Here is a 22,676-nt window from a genome sequence, read left to right as displayed (position 1 = left end):
TCCCAACCTAGGAGTTCCCTATACCAAAATATTTATAAATATTTGTAAAGGGACCTAGTTTGCTTCAAGAGCCCTACTCTTTAATTCCACATTCAGAGAAATACCCATTTATCCTTGTCAATCAGGCAGTAAAAGCACTGGGGATAAAAAGAAAAGGCAGAAAGATGATCCCTGTCTGCAAAGGAGCTCACAATAAAGGGGGGGGGGGGGGGGGGGGGGGAAGGCACTAGAATTGAGGGAGTCTGGGAGAATCTTCCTGGAGGAGGTTAGGATTTACCTGGGACTTGAAGGAAGCCAGGAAATTTATGAGGTAGAATGAGGAGGGAGACAATTCCAGGCATAGGGGGAGAGCCAGAGAAAAATGTCTGGAGCTGAGAGGTGGAGTTTCTTGTTTGAGGAACAGCAAGGAGGCCAGGTCACTGATTTGAAGAGTACACAGAAGGGAGTAAACTGTAAAATCCCAGGAAGGTGGAAGGAGGGCTGAGTTATAAAATGTCTTTGAAGACCAACCATATGATTTTGTATTTGATCCTGGAAGAAATAGGGAGCCACTGGAGTTTATTGAGTTGTAGGGTGTTAGGGTGGGTTGACTTGGTCAGACCTGGGCTTTAGGAAAATCACTTTGGCTTCTGAAAGAAGGATAGACTTGGGTGGGGAGAAACTTGTGGTAGGCAGACCAACCAACAGGCCATTAAAGTATAGTCTAGGCAGGAGGGGATGAGGTCCTGCACTAGGGTGGTGGCAGTATCAGAGGAGAGAAGGAAGCATATTTGAGAGGTGTTGGAAAGGGCAGAAGGGATATATGGGATAAGTTAGCAGGGATGGAAGGATTAAGTAGTTATGGGCATATTTGTAGGCGGTGGGGAATGAGCCAGTAGACAGAGAGAATGAAGATAAAGGGGAAAGAAAATGATAGACTGGCAGTCTGCTGGAGGAGATGGGATGGAATGAGATCACTTGTGAGGGTAGGAGAGATTTACTTTGTCTAGGTGTAGGGCTATCTCTTCATGAGAGACAGGAGTGACCAAAGTGAAGGAGAAGAGAATGGCAGAAGGTGTCTGAGGAATGGGAGATTAGGAAGATCTCAGCAAATGACCCCAATTTTCCTTTGTTTCTTAAGTAAATTCCTCATCCATGAAATAAATTCTCAATTTTATGATGCCTTAACTTTCATAAGCCTAGTTCTATAATTAAATTACAGTCATTCCTCTGTGGTTTTAGTTATTTGGGAATTGGCCATCAATAATTACATGGGAAATTTTGGAAATTAGTGGCTTAAAAAAATTAGTAAAATTAGTAAATTAGTTAAAAAAATTAGTAAAATTAGTAAGTCATAAATGCTATATATGATTCATCTATTTTATCAGTTACTGCCATAAGAATACATACATAAATTTATTTTAAACAGTTAAATTTTGTTAAAAGTTTCAGTGCACTAAAGAACTGTGGGCTGTGCATTCTCTTGGGGAATGCCTTCCCTTTGGCTCTCTGCCATCCACACTTAGTCACGTGATTTTCTTCTGCAGTGATCATCTCTTGCCATGAAGCAGTTGCTGCAGCTTCACAAGTGGCTGGGAAAACTCTGCAGAGTGTGCAAGATAGTACTCTCTCTCACATAGAAACTGCAACTTTTTATGGGTACAGTGTGCTGTTTTACTTGTTCTGTGTGTTAAATATGATCAGAATTATTAAAAATAAAGGTTTGAGATGGGGCCTAGAGTTATTCGTGGTTTTTCACATTCGGGGAGGGCCTATGCCCTTAGCTTTCCAACTGTTGAGAGATGCTTATATATGTTCTTACCTGTTTAACCTCCATTCTTTTATATTGCTAATAATTACTTCCATTTACATAGCAGTTCAAATATTTACAAAGTGTTTTTTTTCCCTTAATCCTTTGTGGTTTCTTCAAAAATTCTTAAATATTGTTTCTGTTTATAGAAACTATTGCCTTTCTCACAGTAATTGATTTGCTTTTTTTTTTAATAATTAATTTGTTTTTAGTTTTCAACATTTACTTCCGTAAGATTTTGAGTTTAAGATTTTTCACCCTCCCCAAGATGTGCAATCTGTTATAGGTCTACTTATTTATTTATTTTTAATTCTAATTTTTAACTAATTGTTTCCTTCTATTAGATTTTGTATCTCCTTTTCCATTTGGCCCATTTTACTTTTTAAGGAGTTCTTCTTTTCAGTGAGTTTTTGTGTCTCCTTTTCCATTTGGCCAGTTGTATTTTTTAAGGACTTGTTTTCTACAGTCAATTTTTGTCCTCCTTTTTCCAAGCTATTGACTTTTTCTTGCATACCTTTTGTTTCCTTTACCAATTTTTCTTCTACCTCTCTTATTTGACTTTTAAAATCTGTCTTAGAGATTTGGTGGCACAGGCGATAGAGCACCAGCCCTGAAGTCAGGAGGACCTGAGTTCAAATCCAGCCTCAGACCAAACACTTGACACTAGCTGTGTGACCTTGGGCAAGTCACTAACCCCAGTTGCCTAAATAAATAAAAAAATCTGTCTTGAGCTCTTCCAAGAAGCCTTTTGGGCTTCAGACCAGTTCCTATTACCCTTTGAGGTTTCGTTGTGGGAATGTTGACAATTTTGTCCTCTGAATTTGTGCCTTGATCTTCCCTGTCCCCATAATAAGAATCTGTGGTCATTGTCTGTTTCTTCTTTCTGCTCATGGTGTTTGCCTATTTCCTGGCTTTTAAAGTTGAGCTGTCCTGCTGGAGTGCAGGGGACACTGACCCAAGCTGCTTATGCTGGGAGCCCGGGAGAGTCACTGGCTTTGTGTGGTTGTGTCTCAGGTGCTGGCAGCCAGAGTCAGTAGGTGTCTGGCAGCTTACTTGGTACTGAGCTGGGTCAGCAGCGCTGGAGCTGTTGGGGTCGGGGTAGGGAGTCTGGCCCTGGGGGTCAGATGCTCACCCAGGCTTCTTTAAAACACTTGAATGTTTGGCTGCTGGAGGATGTCTGCCAGCCTGGAGTTGTGCTGAAGCACTGGGAGTTTTGGCTGCTGGAGAAGGGCAGCATACGTGGTTTTCTGAGCTGGTGTTTACTGGTTCCTCTGCCTATGCTGAGGCACTGTTGAGGTGGGGTGGAGTCCTGTTGGCACTTACTTGCCTGCTCCAGCACCCTGGGGCTCAGGATCTCCCCCTGGTTTGCTGAGATGGGCTTGCTGGGTTGCTTCCCATCCTGTACTGCTCCCTCTTCCCCAGAGTGAGAGAGGCCTTTCCCGTTAATTCCCCAAGCTTCCTAGGCTGCAGGACTGCTGTACCCCATCTTTCTGCTGGTTCAGGAGAAATTCCAAGGTTTTTCTTGGGATGATATTTTCTGGGCTTTCAGAGGTCGGTAAGGGAGGTTGAGAGCAACTTGCTTCTTATTCCACTATCTTGGTTCCCAGAAGTACAGTAAGTGATTTGCATTTAAAGATCATAACCTTTATAACTTTATGAAAGTGAGAATCACGGGTCTGAGTTCCCTCGGAATATTTTAGTTGTAATCATGTTTTTATTTGTTCAGCTGTCATTCTTTGGCTGCCTCTTATAGGTTTTGGGGAGGATATTGTGTCATTTCTGTACTCAAGGAAATTTAAACTATAAAATGTAACATATAAAATGTTAAATACTAATAAATTGTATATACCTCAAGGCAGCCTATGACTTAAGTAGAACAGACAGCAAAAGTTAAAAGGTTGCAAACTTTTTGGTACAGTGGCCATTCTTAATGATAGAGTATGGTTTTGGTCAGTAGTGTCACTTATCCTTGAATTTCTTGAAAACTTGTGTGTGTTGTCATCCAGTCCCTGTGATCTAATTCTAGTTAAATTAAACCTAGTACATTGAGCTATTTGATCTAATATCTTTTACTTTTCTGTTTGGAATGACAGTATTAAAATGGAATTATCTTAATATCTTTCTCAGTTAAAAAAAAAGATCATTTATTTAGTTTTTTATCCGTTTATGCTGAATATAGATGCCTTTTTAATACCTTGATCCAAGTAGTCCTACTGATTCTCTAGTTTTTCTTCCTCATTTTGGATTCTAAAAAAAGACTGGCATTTGAAGTCTCTTGTGAGCTGCTTTCTCCATATTGGGGGTGAGTGAGGGACATGGTTCTACTTTATTTCTAGTTTCTACCTAGCCATGTGTTTTAGAAGACTTTTCTGTATTTGAAAGATATTTCCAAACCTCGATCCCACTCCCGTTTGATTTTTGTCCTATAGCCTTAAAGTGACTGCCTGATGCATTTTTTAGTTTGGGTTAACTTGAATGCATGATGTTTTTTGTTTCTGGGGCAGCTCAGTGCAGTAGATAGAGCACCAGGCCTGGAGTCACAAAGAACTGAGTTCAAATGTGGCCCCAGACCTCTCTGAGCCTTAGTTTCCTTACCTGTCAAATGAGAATACTTACTGGCAGTTCCTACCTCACAGGGATGTTGTACATGTCAAATGTAAAGCTTTTTTTCAAATGTTCACTTACAAATCTCTAAACTTCCTCTGGGTAATATGCTTTTTAAACTTTTAAGTTGTCTACTAAAAATCTTGTAACTTTTTAAAATGAAATAACTAATAACTTGGGTTTTTTTTCTCTTGTCGCAGTGTCCAACTTTATGATTATTGGCTTTGCGTGTGAAAATATTCTGCCAGTTTCCTTGTAGATCATTACACATGTGATATTATTATAGCCTGACTTAGTTTTGAAGTTTTTCCTGTCTTATATATTTTTAGGTTAATCTCAGACTGGGCAGGTTGTCTTTTATATATCCCTATTATTCCATTTTTATTGACATTCCTACACACAAGGATTCCATAGCATTTCTTTTCTTCTGTTAGGATTTTTCAAAATTATCATGGATTTCCTTCGTATCTAACCTTATTATACCTTTACGTTGGGGGTGACTTTTTAAAAAACAGTCAACAGAGCAGTGTACATAAAAAGACTTAATGGATATTTTTTCCTTATCTCTTTCCTCAACAGATTTAGCCATGGAATCAAACCCATCTGACCATCCCAGAGCAAGCACAATATTTTTGAGCAAATCCCAGACTGATGGTAAGATGACATCCATTTTCTTTTCTGAGGAGACTGTTAAGACCTCACTTTTTTCTGTTATGGGTTGCTTCTTTTTGGCTTGGAATTATATATCATTTATTCAAGATCATGGATTGGTGTATAAATAACTTTCTTAACAGTGATAACGTAAGTGGTTTATTTTGTTTGCCATTGTATCAGTGTACATAATGCTATACATTTTATATGTGCAGGTTATAGCTAGGTATCAAGTCCAACTCCATCACTTTACAGGTGATGGAGTTGGATGGAGACCCAGAAAGGCAAGGTCACACAGAAAGTAAATATCAGACCCACCCTGGGTCCTCTGATTTTGAATCTTGTTCTCTGTCCACTATACCACAGTTGCCTCTACTAATCAGGATTTTGAGTAAAATTCAGTTTCTGCTGACCATTTCACAATGCCAGTCTGCCTCCATAAAGCAAACTCATTTTTAAGATAGCCGTAAATAAGGGTGCTTTCAAGCTGTAGAATTGCCAATCTGACATGCTCACATGGGAAGTGAACCCATGATTTGGGCCTCATTTAAGCACCATGTTGTGATCTGTGATCAACTGAAGTATCCACTGCCTGGCATTCATAACGACCACTTGAGATTTTGAAGCTTTTAGTGTCCCATTGACCCTGTCATAACCCAATAGAGTGACATGCCCAGTCTTCCATGGGTGGTTTGTAAAGAAATTTCACAAGTGGGAATGGGAAGGTACAGGAGGGGCAGCCCTAATAGCTGAATGGCAAACATAGGCTCACATGTCAGATATGCTGATGTGGTGGCCCTAATATCTCTGTCACTAATCCCTGCCTGGATTTTCTCAGTTTTCCTGGCCTTTCTTTCCTTAATACAATTGACACAAAGTAGGATTTTTCAAAATGCTTTATGAAGTAAAGGGGAACTTGATATAGTATACATAGATGGGAAGTTATCTTTGACTGTGTCTCCTGAACCTACTTCTCGTCTCTGATCAATTCTAGTTTAGGACAGTTGGCTTAGCATATGTCCTAAAGGTAGGTAAATATTATTCTTCCCTTTAAGATGAATCTAATCTCCACATCTAGCCAGTATTTTAGCCTAACCAAGCTCATTCTGTGTGGTTATAATTGCTTGTACCAATCTAATGCCCCATTGCTAGTCTTTATCATGGTTCCCTTAACCAGATACTAAGATAATAGTCCTGTTTATCTCAGCAAGATAGCTTTAGGCTGTTCAAGCTTATATCTCTTTTATCTGCTGTGTGATGGAGATGAGAAATTCAGAATTTCCTATTAACTTCCCTGCTGTTTGCTTGCTTTCCCTAAAGTTGATTCCTAGTTCTTTTGAGATTGTTGCCATGTGAACTACTTGGCTAACATATTCTCCTTGTATGTTTAAAGGCAGATAACCTGGGTCCTGTGTTTCCTTTTGAACACTGTTTAATTGAATAGCATGTAAAATTGTTTGCAAAAAATAAAAGTATAATGTATTTCGCCAAATTCTTTCTGGCATAAATATGATCTTGATACCTAAACCAGGTTGATGTAAAATAGAGGAAGCAAAGACCATTATCTCTAATAAATATTGACACAAAATTTTTGAAGAAAAGTACTAGCGAAGAGTCACTACAACATGTCAAAAAGATTTTTCTCTATGAGCAGTTTCTAATTATGCCAGGAAACTATAAACATCATAGTCCTAGTAATAAAAATAATTATATCAGTAGATTTTAAAAAGCCTTTGGCAAAATTCAGTATCCATTTCTGTTTAAAAAAAAAAAACATAAAAATGTTCTAAAGCATAGGTATCAAGAGGGTTCCCCAGAAAACTCTCAAATTCCCTGCTGGGGTTAGAACCATATTAAAATGTATTTTAAATGTAAATATCTAACAAAATAAATAAAAATACAGTGCAACATAGAAAATGTTAATTTGTGGTTTACTAAGACAATATTCAGCCTTCAGCAATCATTTTCTGTTTGAGTTGACAGCACTGTTCAAATGCGTATGAAATAAATGAACCTTTCCTTAATATGGTAAAAAATAAATAAGTAATAAGTAGAGGCAAAGAAAAAAAATGTTCACTTTTTTAGAGATATTTTGTTAGAGAGCTAGAGAGTCAATTAAAAATTAATAGATGCAATTAACGACAACAGTAAACTTGCAGAATATAAGATAGATTGGCTTAAAATATAATCATTTATGTATATTACCAACAAAAACCAACAGGACAAGATGGAAGAAGTGCCATTTAAAATAACTAGAAAACGAAAATGTGTGTGTGTGTGTGTGTGTGTGTGTGTGTGTGTGTGTGTTGGGGGGATGTCTTCGCAACACGAAATGCACAAAAAGTACACACACACAGGCACATACACACACACACACACACACACACACACACACACACACACACACACGCACTTTACAGAAAAATAGGTTGTTAGAAAATGGAAAAGTATTCAGGCCTCATGAGTAGTATGAGCCAGTACAATGAAAATGACAGTACTACCTAAATTAATTTACCTGCTCACTGCCATAAAAAAAAAATCAAACTATCAAAAGGTTACTTTGTAGAGCTAAAATTTATCTGGAGGAAATAAATAAAAGTAAGTGGAAAAGGTAGGGGATCTAGCAGTACCTGGTCTCATAATGTATTATAAAGCAATCAAAATTATTTGGCATTAGTTAAAAAAAAATAGAAAAGTAGTTCAGTGTAACAGTTTAGGTACACAACAGAAACAGAGAAACCTAATAGCCTAGGTTTCTGTAAACCTAAAGACCCTAACTACTGGAATAAGCACTCACTCCTTGGCAAAAATTGCTAGGAAAACTGGAAAGCAGGCTGTCAGAAATTAGGCACCATATTCCAGGATATGCTCCAAATGGGTATATGATTTAGGCATAAAAGGTCATATCATAAATTAGGATTGTAAAGAAGAAATTACCTTTAAGATCTGTGGATAGGGGAATAGTTCATGACCAAACAAGAGATAAAGGCCACGGAAGATAAAATGGACAATTTTGATTATATAAAATTTAAAAGTTTTTGCAGAAATAAAACCAGTGTAGTTAAAATTAGAACAGAAAGGGGCAGCTAGATGGCGCAGTGGATAGACCACCAACCCTGGATTCAGGAAGACTGGAGTTCAAATTTGGCCTCAGACACTTGACACTTACTAGCTGTGTGACCCTGGGCAAGTCAACTTCACCCTATTGCCTTGACAAAAAAACAAAAAAAAATTAGAAGGGAGAGAGCTAGGAAAAAAAATCTTTCCAGAAAAGGTCTTATTTACAAGTTTAAAGCCAATTGAAGTTTCAAACAGCACTTAAAATTTTGGGACACCCTATTTAGAAACTGATTGAAAAAGGGCTGTTCCACAGTTGATAAATGGTTGAAGGATATGAACAAATAGTTTGCAAAGGAGAAAATCCAAGCTATCAAATATGTAGGATGTAATAGTAATTCAGATGAAGCACTTCACTTTATATCATCTAAATGATTACTGTGATAATGATTATACTTTAGAAATGAAAGTTTCTTAACATTGACTTTAGGACCATAAATTGAGAGCTAGAAAGAACTTTAGAGACCATCTAGTGCAACTCTCATCTTACAGTTGGATAACTGCTTCCCAGAGTCACGTGGATTTAAGTACGTGACAGCAGAGAATCCAAATCAGGCATTTGTCTACTAACCTTTGTATATGTACTTTGCTTATCTTGAGTAAATCACCCGAGTTGCTCTAGCTACATTCTTCCTCAAAGGAAACCAGCAGTTTCCTAGAGCCATTGACTAGCTTACTCAGGAAAATTAAATGAATGGAAGGTTGTAGCTGTCACACTTCCTTTATCATTGTCACTTCATTTTTTGTGCACTGCCCCCAGCAGCATGCAAGACACTCAAGAGAATACCAAGGAACTGTGCAATATTAGTGCCTTTTCATCCACTTGGTTATTATGAGCAGTACAAGATTGCGTGTCATGAGTGATTAATTTTGAGATATGTGTACTATTTTAATTGAAAATGTAGTGTTAATTTTTTAACTGTTTCAAAAATTGATTTATTTAATTTTACAGTAACAATGTAATATAGAACCATTGAATGACTGAGATATGTAAAGATGGAGCACACCTAGCTGTAAATCAATACATTGGACTTCCAGTTGTTAAACCTAGAATGTGACCTTTTACTTTTTTTTTTAACTTCATGTTGCTGAGAAATCAGATATGAGAAAGTTAAATGACTTTAACTACTAACCCAATTTGTTCTGCCTGTTTCTCTGTATGAACTGTCTTTTCTTTGTATCTGAATCTGTTAGGCCCCAGAGTGAAACTAATAATGTTATTATGGATATCATTTTGTGAGATCCTTTTTCCCTGTGGGGAAGCTTATCCTGTCTATTAATTTTAGAATTTGTATTGGGAACTGCAAAACAGAACAAACTTTTTTAATATACTATATGATATGCAGAAGTTAATGTGTAATGAAATTAAATTATATATCTAATTTTACATGTAACTATATATAAAATCAAATAAATTTTCAAATATCACTAATTTTTCCAAGCTGTAAATATCAGAATTAATTGGTTAATTTGTTTTTATTCTTAGTGAGAGAAAAGAGGAAGAGCAACCATATAAACCATGTAAGTAAACAGCAGATGAAGTGTAAAGTTTTTTGAAAGAACAATTAAGTAAGCTAAAAAGTAAAAATAATTGTACCATTATCCCCAGTGAATAGAAATAGCCCAATACTGGTAGTTTAATAATGCTATATTAACATCATTCTTATGAGTTTTTCTGCATCTCTTGCTGATTTTAATATCTTAATAGATGCCATATGTATTCAGTAAGAAATGTTTTTGGCTCAATATTTCTTCAATTTTAATATCCCTTTAAAAGTTGAATTTCAGTAACATTCCTGTGGTTTAAAGACATGCATTGAAAATAAAAATGTAAGGTATCTAGATAAATCTTTGACAATATAATTTTGTACATGTCAGAAAACGTGTTCTAAGACCCTGGTGAAAGGTATTCAACCTGTGTAAAATAATGCATTTTTATTAATGAATAAACTCTTGAAATGGAAACTTACACTAAAATGATCTTGGCAAAAAAGGAAAATGAAAAAATGAATTAGCATTTTTTTAAAAACTAGATAAAATAAGAATAATATGATATAACTTTTCAGTGGAAGGGAACTAAGTTTAAACTGGAAATATAACCATATTTCAAATTATGATCATAATAGCTGTTAAGTAGGATTTTTATCTGCTTTTTACACTTAAGATACTGTTTTACAGCTTATTTGTGCCAGGTACCCCTCTTTTTCCCATCCTTCAAGCATCTTAAAATTTCCTCTCTGAGAAATTTGTACTGAATGAGTAGAGGTGATGTAAGGATTCTCCTACATAACTAGTAATGAACTAAAATAATTTTGAATTAATAGAGTCTCTACATTTTTTGATATACTTATCTTTATTATAGGGAGCTAGATGGATAGAGCGCTGGGCCCAGAATCAAGAAGATCTGAGTTCAAATACAGCCTCTGTTACTTAACTAGCTCTCTGACCCTGGCCAGGTCACTCAGCCTCTGCTTCAGTTTCCTCAACTGTAAAATGGAGATAAAAAGATAGCACATACCTCCCAAGGTAGTTGTGAGGATCAAATGAGATGATATTTTCAAACTGCTTAGTGCAGTGCATGGTGCTTAATAAATGCTTGTCCCCTTCCCCCTTTCCATGAAAGCCTGATTTGTCCTTAAGTAAATTGGGCAGTCTTGGGCTCATTTATGTCATCCATGAGCCAGAAGTTAATGTCATGTAACATGTCTTCCATTAACTAGTCAGATCATCCTACCTCTCCCAAATATTTACTGAGTTGGGCTGCATTTGTAATGCCCTACTATCCCTTCACAGTGGTGGGGAAGGGGGGTGGGAGGAGGGAAAATGATACTCGATCTTGGAGTCTTTTGGCTGATAGCTTGGGGGAAGGGTATGAGTAATAGTGGCTATTCGCTTGTATTCCCTTGAATGGAGTGATTCTCAAGACTTTTCCTTACCAGAAGTTTATTGCAAGACTAAGAACATGGTTATGGCCCAAGTTTGATAATTTCATAATATTTTGCATCTTTGGTTGGGATGGATTCAGCCTAGGGACAAACAGGTTGGTGACCTCTGTCCTAAATCTTTAGGAGTTGGAAACTAGGTCTATTATTTCCCGTACTTTTACAGTGTTATGTGTATATGGGAATTTCAATACTATTTGATGGCAATAACTTTTAAGAGACATCTTTATCTTACTTAGTAACTTTAAAAAGGTCATAACTGAAAGCATTACATCTATTTGAGATTTGGGATTTCATTTTATGAGGCAAACTAAATTATTTTTCCTCTCAGTACTTAAAAATTTAAGTTATATTAAGGATTTCTTGTTTAGATACAACCCCCAAATAGATAAATATTCATCCCCTCTCTTGATTCATCTGTGTTGAAAGTGATTGGGGTATGACTTCAAGCCAAGAAACAAGAGGGAAAGAAATGGGAAGTATCTTACTATCAAAGCAACCGAAGGAGCATTTTATCAGTTACTCACATGATGCTGATTATTCAAGATTTTATTTACTTTAAATGTTACGAGAATAATCCAGAATTGCCACCAATATCAGGACAAGATTGGACAATTGTGGTCCCCATTAAGTTTATCTGAATTGTAAAATGTTTCCAAGGCAATGCAATTTTGTTAACTTTTAAATATATGTAGCAGTTGAAACAAAGTTAACCAATTATTCCCTGCTAAAAGTATTCCCTTAATGAATAAATAAGTAATGCATAGAAAAGGATCAGCCTAACCAGTGTGGCCTCTCCTAGTTGGTATAATTAATTTTTTTGCAAGTAAATTGACTTAGCATGCCAAATTCAGATAAGAAATAGGCTCTGCCCTCATGAAGTTTGCAGATTTGTAAATGATTCACAAAAATTACATACAAAAAAAGTAAGTGAAACTTCTACAGTACTTTAAAAATAATCCAGTTTTTGTTAAATGAACATTTTATAATATTCAAAACAAACCTGTTTTCCCAAGTCCTGTCAGAATTATTATCAGTTTTTGAAGTCTAATTTTTTTTTTTTTTTTTGCTGTTTTCCAAGTGATAATTGCTTTCAGAGTTAATTTACAGTAAGTAGAGGTGGATTGCAAGTTTTTTCTGAAATTATAACCCGAGGAACTAAAGTTTGCCAGTGTTTTTTAACTTTAAAATTTTGGTAATTTTATTTAAACAAAGTGAATATAAACTCCAAGAGGATTATATTTTGATAGTTTGTTCTTAGCTAAGAGATTCATGTTACTGTATCATCTATTCTGTTCATATCATAATAATAGCTAACATTTATATAGCGAATATATGTCAGGCATTGTGCAGATCTTCTATGATTATTATCTCATTTGATCCTCACCACAACCCTGGGAGGTGTAGGAACTGTTAGACCCATTTTACAGTTGAGGAAACTGAGGCAAACAGACAGTTAAGTGACTTGACCCATTGGCACACAGCTATTAAATGTCTAAGGTCAAATTTGAAGTCAAGTTTTTGTGACTCCTGATCTAATGTGCTTTGCATTGTGCTGCCCCCTGGCCACTTCCATCATGTATCATAATATAGCCTTAGAGGTTAAAGGGACCTTGGGAAATAGATGAGAGGAGTAGTTCCCAGTGGGGTAAAGGAACTTGCCCAGGATTACATGGCCAGTGTGTGACAGAGGCCAGCTTGGAACCCAGCTCTTCATCACTCTAAGGACAGTTGTCTGGCCATGCTGCCTATCAATTTTTATTTATTAAAATAAAATGCCCCTATATGAATTTCATTTCAACTGTTAGCATTTTACTGCCATGAATATTTATTGCATTTAGTCCGTAGTGTAGTGTTACACAGATGAGAATATAAAAATAAATTTTCAGCTTTTTCGTTAGTCCTTAAAAATCACAAATCTTTTTCTAAGATATATAGTGCTAAAAAGGAGATGCTAACAAATAATTTCATTGAGTCTCCAGCTAGTTGACATTTTAAAAGTACTTTTCAAGCAAAAATTTTATAATTTGTTGCTCAAATTTCTTTAAGTCCAAATTTTTATGGCTTTCATACTGTCATGCGTGGTATTATCATATAATACATTTATGGAGAGTGTGTGTGTGTTTGTGTGTGTGTGTGTGTGTGTGTTACATGCATTTTCATGTCTTGAAATTGTAATCTATGGGGGGAGCAGAATTCACCTTTAAAAAATTACCGTGTTATTTTCTTTTATTTCCTTTCCCCTTCAGTTGTCTCCAGGGCAGCTCACTAAAAAGTATAGCTCGTGCTCAACAATATTTATTGATGACAGCACAGTCAGCCAGCCTAATCTTAGAAGCACAATCAAGTGGTAAGTACAATTAAAGTGCCAAAGGTTGAGTGACAAATCACTCTTTCTTTATGCTAAAAGCAAATTTGGAAACTCTTTGAGCTCAAGTCATCATTTTTAGTCAGTGAATTGACCCTTAGTATCTTGTTTCTCAGAGACTGGTTTCAGCTTCTAGGTTGATTTCCCAGACTTTAATGTGGGATTTTATATTTATATCCTATGCCATATGAGGGAAGGAAAAAACTAAATAAGATGTCATAGAAAAATCTTTTATGTGATGCCTTCTGTTACTCAAGTAACTCAAGCATTGGGAGAAATGAGGAAGAAGACACTTTGATTTTAAAATAGACAATTTCTAGACAAACTTATTTTTTAATTCTTTGTAAAGGACTAACTTGGCTTACACTCCTTTCCAGGCTACTTTTGGAAGGGATGGCTTGTCCCCCTACTGGCAATACAGTGTAGCTGCCTTTTTTATTTCATTGAATTTCTGATGTTATTTTATGTGTCAATTTAAACTTGTGGATTTTCTAAAAAAAATTGGCTTCCTATATCATCTTTCTAATTTGAAAAAGTAAATTTTGTGGTGTTAACCCTTCATATTTCTAAGGTTGTCCAACTGGTGCTTTTATTTTCCCCTCTATTTCTATTTGGACCAAAGTAGAGCATAATTTTTTTTTTTATTGGGGGACAAAATGCTCAAAAGAGTAAAGGAAGATAAGAAAATGCAATTATGGTCATTCACTGTGTTCTCATAAAAAGTGTGAGTGTTCTAGTTCTGAAAACTATGTATGAAGGAACCCTATTCCAAGTATACATCCACAAGTACTTTAGCAGCCCTCTTAACCTTTGAATTCCCAGGACAAAGAGAATCCTCTCCGTTTGGTATATTATCCTCACCTGAACACTGAATGAAAATCCAGGTACACAGTAACAAAACTGGATGGCTGTGGGGAGATTTTTTTATAGTCTATGCCATCTCTCACCTTCTGTTCTTGTTGCAGTTTAGTCTCATAGTAGAAAATACCTTCAGATTTGTTGTTAATTCTACATGTATTAGAATTCCTCAAGGTTAGAGAACATCTGGATCTCATTTTCATACTTACAGGGGAAAAAATAAACTCTTTTCCAAGTAGCTGGAAGCCAAAAGTGTAGAATTACCCAGGAGATCCCCCTGCCCAAATATTCCTCGTTGCTTTATGCCTTCCAAGAGTTTTCTTAGAGCTACCTCTACATGCCCATGTGTGTACATTCGCATGTGTGTTCACATGCAGTTATACACATATGTAATGACCACAACAAACCTCCCCTCCAAACTTTAAGATACTATTGAATTAAATCCATATTTTGTCATAGATGCTGGATAAAGTCCTTATTGTTTCTGTAGTAAAGAAGCAAATTCTGATGTTTAAAAAAGCCGTAAATGGGCTTCAGTTATTAAAACTTGAGTGGTTTGAAAAAAACACTGCAGAAAAAATTATATATTCTAGTTTGTTGAAACTCTTAGGAGATTATTCTCTATGATCAGTCAATGTTTGCATGCCTGGGTATAAAGCCTTATAATAACAGTACGTATTTTTCCATTTTAATTCATACTGAGTCCGAAGCCACATGAAAAGCATTGAATAAAATTCCTTTTAGTAATGACAACTGATGACATGAATGGTGTTTTAGTTTTCTTTTACTTTGCTAATATTCAGAACCAAAACTTGTTCTTCGTCATCACAGTTGATTACTATGGAAAAAAATAATTGGAAGAGTGATTTCAGGTGGGGAATAATTGTTAAGGTGCATAGTCTGTTTTCTTTTGGGATATCGTAATACAATTATTAGAATAAATAAGATGGAAAAAATTATTTTCAACCTTCTTTAAAATCTTAGATTAAGACATGAGGATTAATAATGCTTGAAAGAGTGATTTTAGGAGACTGTTGCAAATATTTCCAAAGTCCAGTGCTTGGGGAAAATGTATTGTTCCTTGAAGATGTTATTGGTTAGCTAGCTTTTAAAATTTTCTCAGTGATAATTGAATAGTCTCCTTTATTAACTTCTTTCCTCTAACCTGCTGAGAGTAAATAGAATAAAGGTAAGAGCTTTTGCTATTTCCTCACCTCGACTATGTAGAATTTGATATCTTTATATTCAGAGTACTTAGTATTTTAATATTCTTAAGCTATTTGAAAAGGATTCTTTTTTAAAAAAAATGTTGCCAAGACAACTTCTGGCCAGATTTGGGAGAGGGGAAATATTAATCAACTTTGTGAGTTCGTTCTTATCAGTTGTTTGGGGAACCTTCCAGGAAAGAAATTGAAGGAATATAATCCAACTTTCTATTTTGCAAGTAATTCTCTTTTCATAAGTCTTTGGTATTTCTCTTTCACTCGATTTGAACTTGGTATGAGATACAGCTTCTGGAGATGCTCAGCCCTTGGAGGGCCATTTTGCTTAGTGACTACTTACCTAAGTAGGTGGTTTTTTTTTTTAAGGGCTTAAATGTTATCCTGCTGACTTGAATATGCTCTAGAAAAACCAGGTGTCAATTACAGAGCTGGAAGGGACCCTAGAAGTCTAGTTCAGCTACCCTATTTTGCAGACTTGACAAGTGAGGGAGCCTAGGGGACGTGTCAGGTGGTCTAAGGTCATACAGCTACTTGGGTAAGAAAGAGGCCAAATTACAACCCAGCATGCTAGACTCCCAACCCATTTCCCATTCAGGACTGTTTTGGTTTTTACTGTACTAAGACTCCTGTGTTGTGTGACCAAAAGTAGGAGTTGTGTGCGAACTGAATTATTTCCTATTTTCTACCCAGTAAGAGTATCCCATATCAGCCCTTTTTATTAGCAGAATTAGTATTAACTATCAGAAGCAAGGATTCCAAAACTTAAAATAGACTTTCACTCTTGAATAGAGAGTATTTGTACCTGGGGTCAATGAATTTGGTGTGTTATTTTTTTTTTAACTTTTGATAGCTATATTTCAGCATAATTAGTTTTTCTTGTAATCCTATGTCTTTTTTACATTTAAAAACATAATTCTGAGAAATGGTCCTTAGAATTCACCAAACTGTCAAAGGAAAAGGTCCATAGTACAGAACAGTAAGAACACTGGCTCTAAACATTGAAGATTTATATTATACAAAGCCTATATCCAAATAATTCAAAATGGACCAGATATAAATAAGCAGCATAGCAATGATACGTGCTACGCCTAAGTTGTATTGTGTTCTGGCATCATAAACTGAAATAATTGGAATAAATCGTTGTCAAATCGTCATCTCAATGATTTAATAGAAGGTGATTCAAAATTCCTAGTGTAACTTTTAATTGTACAGAGATTCTTGGCTTATCCTGTAGTATCCATCCGAGAAAGGAAGTCTTTGTATAAAAAGAAGAGCATTTCAAACAAACTTCTTAAGAAATTTATAACGTTAAGAGATTGTGTGAGGCATAGCTATTAAGCACTTTTAGTACCTAGGAGCAGATTGCTGAATTACGAACTAGGAAATACAATTCTTTACAATTATCTCTTGCTTCCCAGTTCTAGAAATTTTCTGCATTGTTGTCCTAGACTGGATACAAGGCATGACAAACATTATCTATAAATAAATATCTTCTAGAATAGAAATGTATACTTCAGAATCTTGATATATTCTCATAATAACTTTCTTTCAGCATTATGAACCTGAGTAATTTAGTAATTGATCTTGTGGGAGTATTTATAATTTACCAAATTAAATTATATTATTTCAGAAGAATACCCTTTTCTCTCTTGGTTTTCATAGTAGCAGCAGCAGCAGCAGTAGTAGTAGTAGTAGTAGCAGCAGTGGTAGCAGCAGTACTAGCAGTAATAGTAGCAACAGTAGTAGCAGCAGCAGCATAGCTATCAGTCTTCCATTGTCATGCCTCCGGGGGTTACTCAATAAAGATGTGTTCATAACTTCATTGAAATTAGGGTGATAGTTGATCAGGGATAAGAAAATGATGGAATGATGACACACTTTCTCCCTGAGCCTCAACTTCCCTCATGAGTCTAAAAAAGCCTTTTTACGTTAGTTTGCTACTTTTTCATAGAATTTTAAATTACATTTAAATGTGTAGTTTTAGTACAGTAAAGTTCTATAAATCCAGATTCCACTCACTTTTAAAGTAATTCAAATAATGCCTATAAAAAAGGCTTTGCTGAGCAAACTAATAACTGTAATTGGGATTTCAGGAAGGATGTTTAAACACTTACTAGATTAAACTGTGCTTAATCTCATTTACAAGTATCCCTTCAGAAAACTAATATTATCTGTTCCTTAAAGTAGCTCCCTGAGGAGACACTATTATGTATATCTTAAATTAACATATTTTTAAAAGTAGTAACTGCTTTTCTTAAATACATTTGAGCTGATGCTTTTCCCTCCAATTCTGATTCTTTTCGGCTTTATTTTAGATCCTGATATCAAATGGCAGATGTGTCAGTGGTTGTTAATAAAAATTAATGGATGAAAATTTTATGCTTTAATAGCCAAGTTTATCTGGACTATAATGGCTTAGCTACTAGCAGACTTCCTAGAAATCTTTTTTTCACTCAAATCTTCTTTCAAAATAATTTGTTGATTGCTTGCCATAAATTTACTTTTTGTAGTATGTGCTTTATTTATCACTGCAAACTTCATAATAGCTACCATCTTCTATATTGAACCCACTCACGTATTTCCTACTAATTACAGAAAATGAATTTTAAATGACTTTATTTAGTAAATCTTAATTTGCTGTCTAATGGTAGATAACATGAAAATTCTTGGGGAACTGGTTTGGTAGTAAGGGAAGGAAAATTTTTCAGCATTCAACTGATATGTAGTAGCTATTCACTTTAAAATAGCCTTCATAACTGTATACAAAGAGGCATAAAGCACATTAAATGTGGAATATTCAGCATTTATGTATTGAATAATTCAATATAGTCTAACAGAATGTTTTTTTGAAGTATTTGTATTTTTTCTTCTACAAGCCAGATACAAAAGAAAACTGTCAATATCGTGTGCTTATGAATTAAAGTATTCAGGCCCATAGAATTTCATGATCATTTAAATAAATGTATTGTAAAGAAGAGATATCCAGCCAAGAAAAGTAATGAAATATGTTGCTATAAAACTATCTTTTTCCTCCACAGTGTGACGTTAGCAATATACTACCACATAAAAAACAGGTGAGCTCTTTTAAAACTATAGTTATTCCAAGTTGTCACTTTGCATGTGTCTGGTTCATTTTTAGGCAAATTTAGTTTTATGGAAATAATGAAAGCCAGCTCTGTGAGAATATAAATTTCTAAAAGGTCTTCTTATAGCAATGAAGAGGGAGGGGATCATTTCTAGTTTTGCCTTTGGCATGCTGACCTTAAGTATTTACAAAGAGATGCTGTGCCTATGATGTATTCATCACAGAAAAATGAAAAGGAAGAATAAGAAGGTGATTACAAATTTAATACTTGTTTTCTCATTTCATTTATTTTACAGGCCTGTTAACAGTTGCAGTTAATTAGTAATTATGAATTAAATGGACATAGTGAATTGGTGTGGCAAAACTTTGAATGATTTACCTTTTTTTTTTTTTTTTTTTTGGCTAGGCAATCAGGTTAAGTGACTTGCCCAGGGTCACACAGCTAGTGTTATGTGTCTGAGGCTGGATTTGAACTTAGGTCCTCCTGAATCCAGGGGCGGTGCTCTAGCCACTGCACCACCTAGGTGCCCTGATTTACCTGTCTTTAAAAATTTTTTTTTTTTTTTTAAATACCCTATTGACTCAGAGAAGTAGTTTGCCTTAGTGGATAAGGAGGGAGCTGGTCAGATCTGGGAACAAGTCCTGCCTAATTTAATAGTTATTGGCTTTGTGGGCAAGTCCCTTAACCTTTCAGTGCCCCAATCAACAATCAGTCTTCAAGCCTTCCCCTTTATCTTAGGGAAGAGGGGGAAAGGGTTTCTTTACATCAATGAATATCAGGTATAGACAAAATAAAATTGGTTCAACTAGATATAAGAACAATAACATAATGAAAGCTGGTAAGGAGCAAATGGGAAGAAATCCCTAAATGGTTCATATGTTTAGAGCTCCTAAAAATTCTTTAGGAAAAAAAAAGGATGACATCTGTTACCTAGTGTTTCTTCCCTTTCTATAAGGATTAAGGCAAACTCTTACACTACTGTATTTTGCAATTGGGAGTGTTGCTAAAGTCTTTTTTCTTTAAGTAACATGTGGATTGTTTAACAGAAAAGCTAAATTGTAAGGTCTTGACTTTAAGTTAACAAAATTATAGGGTCATGGTTTTAGTTTAATACTTTTAATAATGGTTATTGCCCATTAAAGAGAGTTAAATATTTAAAGGCAGCATTGGCAGATCTCATTATAATCTTTTATCCTGAATACTTTGAGGCTTTAAGTCTCAAAGAGAATAGAAGAAAAACATAAATGCTAGAATCCAGGAAGACAATTTACAAGACTGTGTGAGTGAGTGTGTGTGTGTGTGTGTGTCTGTCTGTGTCTCTGTGTGTGTCTGTCTGTCTGTGTGTGTACTGTTAACCATGTTAAACTTTAAGCTTCCTCCCACCCCCAGTGGCAGATAATTTACTAAGTTGGTAACTATATTCCTGAATTAGTTTAAAAAAATGCATGCTCTTGTTTTATAGAGATTCAGATAGATCCTTGGATATTTTTGATGAGAAATCACATCCACTCACAGTAAGTGTCTTTTCCTGAGGTTTTTTTGTATAAAATCATGTTTTGTTTTGTTTTGTTTTTATTTTTCTATTATCTGGTTTGCATTTTAAAAATCACTAAGAAAAAAAAATTCTAGGTTAGGAGATCAAAGTTAATTTTCTGTAGCTCTGACTTGATAATCTTGTACCTATTCTGATCAAATTCATGTACATGAAATGATTGATTATCTGAAATAGCACAAAATAAGAATTGTTGTTGACATTTAAGTAATTAGTGGTCCTCGGTGAGTACTCAGTGGCTCATATTAGAAAATACCAAGGAGATGTACAGCATATTTTTCCTTTACGCTTATGAAAACTTTCAGAATATAAACATGATTACTTAGGTAACAAGGGAAAGCCTTAACATGCTCTGTTTGGCAAAACTGGTTTTAAAAAAAACTCACCTTTTAAAAGTTTACACTGTGGGGTAAAGTTGATATTTTTGGTAAGCCATTTAAAAAATAGTATGTAGCGTGTTAGAAACTAACATTATATTTTTATATAGTAGAAATATCATTAAATAAGTGATATTCTTTCTAGCAGTTTACAAAGACATTTAGGTAGATTATTAGTAAGAAACTTAGGAATTGGTATGTGAAAAAGCTGAATCTTGTTTCACTTTTCCTTCTTGAACCTGCCATCATGGTATAAGAGGAGAAAAAAAGATTCAGTTTTAGTCAAAATAATTAATCTGTCAAATCCAAAATATTAAGATACCTCTTAAAGTAAATTTCTACAGTGAAATCCAACATTATGAAAATCAAAATTGTCACTTGATGGTAAATCAGAAATATCTTCTTATAACTTTAATTATTTTGATCCATGAATTAAAAATCTGGTCATACAAGTCTGTTGTCTAGCAGCTATACTTTTTTTACTTCATTGACTTTTTGAGAAAATTTCTACACTAAATTTCATGGATAGGAAGCTAAACACATCACAATATTAAGACAAGCACGAGAGTGGCAAATCATAGGCAATTAATCTAATAAGGTTTTAATAGTGAACTGTGAAAAGTTCTTTGCAAGGACTTATTTTTAAGGTGGTACATTTGCATTGTACACGCCCACTTTCAGTAGACTGTTTAAGCAGACCACCTCTATGATAAGTGAAAGCAGCATAAAGAGATTATTTAGATGTCTAAAATAAAGGGAAATGAGTGAAGAAACCATTTAGAATGAGTTTAAATAGACTATCAAAGGCTGAAACAGTTTACTAATGCATTTCTTTGATGTAGAAAAAACTTTTGAAAATATATTAGAAGTTATTTGTATTGAGGGGACTGAAAAATTGAAATCTCTTGGAATTACTGAGACAAAAATTTAGTATCACTTAATATCACAAACAAGTTAATGGAAAAGAAAATTGTCTCTTAGGCAGAGATTCAAGAAATTTGTATTGGCAAACTTTAGGTTATCTGAGCCTGGTGTTGTCTTGGGTCATTCTTGTATATTGTTTCTTTAATATTGAATTGACCTTGGTTACCAGAAGATATAAAGAAGCTTAATTTTTAAAATGACATTACTGTTCTTGATTTTTAAAATTTTGTTTCTGTGGTGTTTCTTAACCAGAACAGCAAGTTAAATATTTTTATTCTAAGTAGGTAAAATAATACAACTTGAGGCGGAAATATTAACACCAAAAGCTTTATCACATTTTTTCCAGTCCCTAGCTTTTCCTAGAGTGAAATTTAAATGGAGATTTATTTATGTGGAAGATCATTTAGGAATAAAGTTATGATTATAGTAACCAAACATTTTTTTCCAATACTTCTCGGCATTTAAGATTTATATGTCTCAAGAGATTGAATGCCTAGATTGTCACCTTTTTTGTCTCTGTATCTTTAGGGCCCAGTACCAGAGCTTTGCTGATAGTAGAAGATTAATAAATGGTTGTTGAATTGTTAGTTCTATTTGGGAATGTTTGTGTTAAGAAGAGTCTTCTCTTTAAAAAAAAAATAAGGCATAACATTTGCAGGATTAATGAGAGTTAAGAAATTAGTGCTACTTTCCCCAACAGAGACATTCCCATTGTCGTTTTTTTTTTCCTTTGCAATTGAGATTGGATTACTACCAAAGGAGAAAAATCTTAGTTACTTTGAACTGAAAACGGGTATACCTACTTAAGTCATTAATTGAATGTTGTCTGCCTTAGGCTTCAGCTGAGAAGATGATCTTTTTTTCTGAAGGATATAACTTTCTGAAGGAAATTTAGAGCCCTCAATCTATATTATTACTTTCTGTCTTGTAATATATTTATAAAACACTGAACAAGAGACTTGAAATTCCATACTAAATTTTATATTCTTTACTCAACTTATTCCATCAAACTTGAAGACCAATTTAAATTGAATAGTTACACTTAATTATACATTTCTTTTTACCTTGGCAATTTAGAGGAAGAGAAAGTTGTGTAACACTGTCTAAAGTTTTCCAAGTTGACATGTGTATGAGTTTTATAAATTTCTGAAAACTGTTTGATTCCTAATTGCCTTCTAAAGTTAA

At 34.8% G+C, this 22,676-nt stretch overlaps 1 protein-coding gene across 3 annotated transcripts in view; it reads left to right on the top strand.

The window, feature by feature from the left end:
- Positions 1–22,676, top strand: part of CCNYL1 (cyclin Y like 1) — a 72,019-nt gene that overhangs the window by 30,530 nt on the left and 18,813 nt on the right. For all 3 annotated transcript variants that reach the window (XM_027873771.1, XM_027873770.1, XM_027873772.1), the window contains exons 2-6: positions 4,973–5,047; positions 9,648–9,682; positions 13,353–13,453; positions 18,591–18,626; positions 20,101–20,152. In XM_027873771.1, the coding sequence (XP_027729572.1) occupies positions 4,973–5,047; positions 9,648–9,682; positions 13,353–13,453; positions 18,591–18,626; positions 20,101–20,152 (299 nt within the window). The remainder of the gene's footprint in view (positions 1–4,972; positions 5,048–9,647; positions 9,683–13,352; positions 13,454–18,590; positions 18,627–20,100; positions 20,153–22,676) is intronic.

Source organism: Vombatus ursinus, unplaced genomic scaffold (genome assembly GCF_900497805.2).
Source record: "Vombatus ursinus unplaced genomic scaffold, bare-nosed wombat genome assembly UNPS02014802.1, whole genome shotgun sequence".
In the NCBI taxonomy this organism is placed as follows: Eukaryota; Metazoa; Chordata; class Mammalia; order Diprotodontia; family Vombatidae; genus Vombatus; species Vombatus ursinus.
This window is presented reverse-complemented; position numbering and strand designations above follow the sequence as displayed.